At 47.0% G+C, this 5879-nt stretch overlaps 1 protein-coding gene across 1 annotated transcript; it reads left to right on the plus strand.

The window, feature by feature from the left end:
- The first annotated feature begins 2358 nt into the window (after positions 1-2358).
- Positions 2359-3522, plus strand: LOC123176328 (NDR1/HIN1-like protein 13). Its single transcript, XM_044590591.1, has one exon. It carries the CDS (start codon positions 2439-2441, stop codon positions 3255-3257), a length of 819 nt encoding a protein of 272 aa, XP_044446526.1. The 5' UTR covers positions 2359-2438; the 3' UTR covers positions 3258-3522.
- The last annotated feature ends 2357 nt before the right edge of the window (positions 3523-5879 follow it).

The following is a 5879-nucleotide window of genomic DNA, read 5'->3' on the forward strand; positions in this document are numbered from 1 at the left end:
GCGCCTAGTGCACGATCAATCAATTATCGATGCACCAAATTATTCTCTATACTCTTCACCAGTCACGGCGTAGACCACGTGATGTAGGATGGAATCCTAGTTCATGATCTTTTCACAAATGAAGGGGGAAAGGGGAAGAACTATAAGAACACAAAGAGAAAATCACTCAAACAAACTTAAATCACACACCCACTAAAATAGCATACATGAGATCCACAAGTATAACATGAACAATTAAGGAAACATAGCACAAAGGTAAGGTTCTTCTCAAATCCAAAGGAGATGGGGCCTTGATAATCTAGGTAGATCCTTCTTCCTTGGGAGGTCTTGATGATCATATGATGGGGATCCTTCTTCAGAGTTTTTCTTTCTCATGTAATAAGGTTGACGACCACACGTGTGAGGCTTGCCGTCTTGGCAAGCACGTTCGTCTCCCCTTTAGCGAGTCTACAAACATTTACATCTTTCCGTTTCAGTTATTGCATAGTGATGTTTGGACGTCCCCGGTTGCGAGCAACACGGGCTATCTATACTATTTGGTGATATTGGATGATTTTACTCATTATGTGTGGACATTTCCTCTTCGTCGCAAGTCCGACGCTCTTGCCACACTCACAGCTTTTTATTCATATGTCACCACACAGTTCGGTCGTCCTATTCTCGCCTTGCAAACTGACAACGGCAAGGAGTTTGACAACGTCGCCGTCCGTAATCTTCTTGCGTCGCACGACACCATATTTCGCCTCACTTATCCCTACACGCCACACTAGAATGGTCGCGCTAAGCGCGTTATTCGCACCCTTAATGACCGTGTCTGCACGTTGCTCTTCCATTCCTACGTGCCTCCTCGGTTCTGGCCGGACGCGCTTGCGACCGCCAGCCTTCTCATTAACATCTGCCCATGTCGTTCGCGTTGGAACTACACTCCTCACCAGCTCCTCTTCGGTGCGGTTCCATCTTATGATGGTCTTCGCATTTTTGGGTGTCTCTATTATCCTAGCACCGCGTCCACTGCTCCTTACAAACTCGCACCATCATAAGAAATAAAATGAGAGAATTTGCACTCTAACTATTTGCACTTTAAAACATGTCTATATACATCCGTATATGATAGTCATATGAAATCTCTAGAAAGGCAAACATTTAGTAACGGAGGGACTATATAGTACCGTTTATGCCCACACAAAAATTAGTGAAACAATGGCAACTGTTTAAGAATTTAAGAATAGAAGATAATGACCTTTGGCAACAGACTGTGCAGGTGATTGCCAACTCTGGGAAGGTCGGTGTGAACGGCCCAAGATCCCCTCCTTCCCGAAGAACTCAAGTGGAGGAAGTTCTAATTATTGATTAAGCTGACTATGATCTTCGTGTGTGCTAATGTAAGTTGGCCATGATTTTTATTTGACTGTGTGTATACCTGCCCACAGCGTATCATCATCGTTGCACACATGTTTATGTTGCGGTGCATGTTCACCGACCGACTGATCTATTTGCATGTGTAGGTCTTTGAACCGAGTATAGATTAATGGTGAACCGACGGCTTCGTGTCACGTCTCAAGGCAGGCTAAACGAGGACTTTACCATGAACCAAGCACGCGCGCGCGTGTGTATGTGCTACTCATATGTAGGACCTGGTGTTGGTTTGGTGCGGTGCAATGCAACCCCGGATAGGCAGATAGTCAAAGCCGCGAGCTCTATACCGATCATCATCCTACGTACTCCTTCCGTTCCGAATTACTTGTCTTGAATTTGTCTAGATATGGATGTATCTAGAGCTAAAAACAATTGTAGCATGCGTGTGCATCCTCACACGCTTTTCCTACTTTCATAGATGGCCCTCCCTTTTTGATTTGGAACGCGAGACTTGCACACAAGGACCTAGTACTAACTACAGTATTTACATTGTCGTAGTCAGGGTGGTTACTTGCACACGTTTCCTTGTCTATGAAGAAAAACCTCATCTGGTGCACATACGCGCATTTACAAACCTCATCTGGTGTACTACGTGTTCTCTGACGCTTTCTTCCACGGCGACTTGCTTTCGAGACAGACGACGTACCGGGTTGGAGTGGTTACAAGCTTAGATTAATCGACCAAATGACGCGAGTTTTAATAAGTTTAAAAAAAAAGTGAAACACGAGAAAAAGAAAACGAAATCAAACGGCGGCAACCCCGACCCGACTCGCAGCCTCGTCTCAAAAGCAGCACCAAAAAGAAAAGAAACACTCCAGGTTTGAATTGAACAGCGTGTGGCGACCGTTTCTCACGTGTCCCTTTCGGCTTCGTCTCCACGCGCTACCTCCTCCAGTCTCTATACATAAGACCCAGCTAGCAGCTCATCAGCTCACACTCTCCTCCCGTCTCGTCTCCCCGATCGAGCTTCAGTCACACACCTCACAGCCGAGGCGAGGCGAGGCGACCCAGCAACCCCACCCATGGCGGACCGCGTCCACCCCGCGCCGCTGCTGCCGCTCTCCACCCCACCCGCCCCGCCACCCGACAACAGCGACGCGGCCGCGGAGAACACCCCGCTGCGCTCCACCACAGCGGCGGCGGCGCCGGGCGCGTCGTACATCGTGCATGTACCCAAGGACCAGGTGCTCCGGGTCCCGCCCCCGGACCGCGCGCGCAGGTACCGCAAGCTCGCCGCGCGGCCGGCGCGGCGCCGCATGCTCCGCCGCGCCTGCTGCGGCGCGTGCTGCGCGCTCCTCCTCCTGCTCCTCCTCGCCGCCGCGTTCGTCGGCGCCGTCTACCTCGCCTTCCGCCCCCGGGCGCCCTCCTTCTCCGTCACGTCCCTCTCCGTCGCCGGCCTCCTCGACGCCTCCCCCGCGCGGCTCGATGCCGCCGTGCGCGCGGACAACGGCGCCAACAGGAAGGTCGGCGTGGACTACCGCGCCGGCGGCGAGGTCAGGGTCTCCTACTCCGGCGTCCTCCTCGCCACGGGCCGCTGGCCGGCCTTCTACCAACCGCCGAGGAACGTGACGCTCATCTCCATGCCGCTCACCGGGAGGGACGGCCTGGCCCTCACGGACGACCAGAGGGCGCGGCTGGCGGAGCAGGCCGCGGCGGGCGCCGTGCCGCTGACGGTGGAGGCGCGGGTGCCGGTGCGGGTGAGGCTCGGGAAGGTGCTGCGGACGTGGACCGTGGACGTGTGGGCGCGGTGCCAGGTCACGGTGGACAGGATCGACGGCGAGACCACGGCCGCCAACCAGGGGTGCACGGTCAAGGCCAAGCCGCTCTGGTGGTGGTGGTGATCGCCGGGGCCAGGGCGGCGTGAACCAAGCACGGAGGCTCTTTGATAAGATCACGGAATCCAATTCCATTATTACTGCCGGTGAAGTGGATTAATTCGTGTGATCTGGAGGATTTCTGTGTGGGGTGCATGCAAATAGTACAATCAATCAGCAGAGCATTCTGACCAGTTGTAGATGCATGTATGCTTCTTCTTGCATAAAAATAAACTACATGTCGATGAATCCCTGGTACAAAAACCAGTCATTTGTCATTGTCATTTTACAATTACGGTTGGGGCTGTCCACGTTCATGTAACTGCGGTAGCTGAAACTTCTAACACTGTTTTGTCAGCAGTGGATAGCGAAAGCCTCCTTCGTACGACTTAAACCTCACCAACAACGCGAAAATTGATTATCTATGCTCCGTTGTTTGGAAAATAGTGGAGCCTGAGTTGTGCGAAAAGAGCGTCGCAATCTAACCATTGCCTACGTATCTATCATCTGACTTCGCCCGCCAGTTTCTCAAAGTCTAAATCCAAAGCCGCGTGCGGGGCAGCTGTATTTATACATCACAAGAAGACCATCGAGTGGACTTCTTTTTCTAAATAGTCATGTTTTCTTTTCGTCACAATAATGGAAAAGAATACTCTCTCGAACTCGGGATCAAACGATGCACATGGTCAATAAACCAAACAAAACCTTTCAAACTTGCAACTGCATCAGCATCAGCAAGTGAAAATGCAAATCATGGTGATGAGGCCATCCAAAATCTCCCGTCAGGCCACTTCATTTACGACATATATTAAATATTGATTGTCTATTATTAAACACGTAACCATCCGTTCCGGTTTATAGGATCAATTCAAAATCTCACCAACCAAGACATATGGAAAATGATGGAATACTTTTTATTATTTGCAAAAGTACACAACTAATACTCCCTCCGTTTTAGTCTACAAGTCCTGCGCGTATAACTAGGTTGTCAATTTTATCATCTTAATTAATATAAACTATATAACACAAAAAATATATCTTTTAAAAATAGAAACTCCGAAGTTTATATTGGTATATTTTTTGTAATATATGATTTGTATTAGGTTGACCAAATTGACGACCTAGGGATATGAGCACGCCATATAAACTGAGAGAGAGGGAGTATGCTCTTTCTCTAAAAAAATGTGTTTATCAATGTATTAATTGCAATGTATGCATGCGTGACCAATAAATGACAAAAACTTTTACATGCATTGGTGACTTTTACTCTTAGGCTGGTCGTAATGGTAGTATCATAACTAGTATCATGCATGCCAACTAGGCAATTTTGATGAGGTGTCATAGTATTAAATGAAGAAAGAGAGGGTGAGGTATCATATCATGATACCGTATCATAATAAATGCTATGCTACTTTGTGTCATGCATGGCAATAAATAGAGTACTACATGATACTAATATATGCATTAGGGAGGTAGTATCATATGCATGATACTAGTATATGATACTCCCCGTTACAACCAGCCTTAGGCTGGTCATAGTTGGAAGTAATTTACACTGATTTAGATGTAGACTCACAGAATACTCATTATATGCCGAAACTTTTACATGCATAGTCTATGTTATCACCTTCGTAATGTGTAGTAACATAATGTATGTGTGGTATCATGCAAAGCTTTATTTATTTAGATGTAGATTCATTTTATCTCTGAATGTATTATGTTACTATAAACATCTCTTTTTTTGTTAACTGCTTGTCACATAAGCAAATTCGCCTTGGGGTGTGTTAAAACTTCTAAAACTGTTTTGTCAGGAGTGGATGGCGAAAGCCTCCTTGGTACGACTTAAACCTCACCAACAACGCGAAAATTGATTAATCTATGTTTCGTTGTTTGGGAAATAGTGGAGCCTGAGTTGATTTTCGTCGTATGCGAAAAAAGGGTCGCAAATTAACCATTGCCCACATATCTATCATCTGACTTCACCGTCGGTTTCTCAAAGTCTAAACCCAAAGGCGCGTGCGGGGCAGCTGTATTTATACGTCACAAGAAGACCATCGAATGGACTTCCTTTTCTAATAGTCTTGTTTTCTTTTCGTCACAATAATGGAAGAGAATACTCTCTTGAACTCGGGATCAAACGATGCACATGGTCAATAACCAAACAAAAACTTTCAAACTTGCAGCTGCGTCAGCATCAGCAAGTGAAAATGCTCATCATGAAGACGAAGCCATCCAAAATCTCCCGTTAAGCCACTTTAAGCCACTTCATTTACGACACCTATTAAATATTGATTGTCTATGCAAACACTAAGCCCTCCCTTCCGGTTTACAGGCTCCATTCAAAATCTCACAACCAAGACAGACTGCAAATGGTGGAATAATTTTATTACTATATGCAAAAATCCTCTCTTTATTTTGTTTTCACGAGAAAAAGGCCTTATATGAAGAAAGAACAGATTAATTGGGAGGCGCGGCAGTCAATACAGAGTAGAAGACAACGTTTGGAACGCTTGTACCAGATGCCAACGGCGCCATGACGTCCAACCCTACCACTTTCATAAAAGGGCAGCACCAGACTCGCGAAGGAGCATCGCCTAGGGTTGGTATTCTCTCAGGTCCTATCTAGCACTGATACAATACTACGTACAC

This window comes from Triticum aestivum, unplaced genomic scaffold (assembly GCF_018294505.1).
Source record: "Triticum aestivum cultivar Chinese Spring unplaced genomic scaffold, IWGSC CS RefSeq v2.1 scaffold169790, whole genome shotgun sequence".
NCBI lineage: Eukaryota > Viridiplantae > Streptophyta > Magnoliopsida > Poales > Poaceae > Triticum > Triticum aestivum.

Bases quoted from the DNA above. Each gene is read 5' to 3' on its own strand.
- LOC123176328 (XM_044590591.1), top strand. From the start codon at position 2,439: ATGGCGGACCGCGTCCACCCCGCGCCGCTGCTGCCGCTCTCCACCCCA.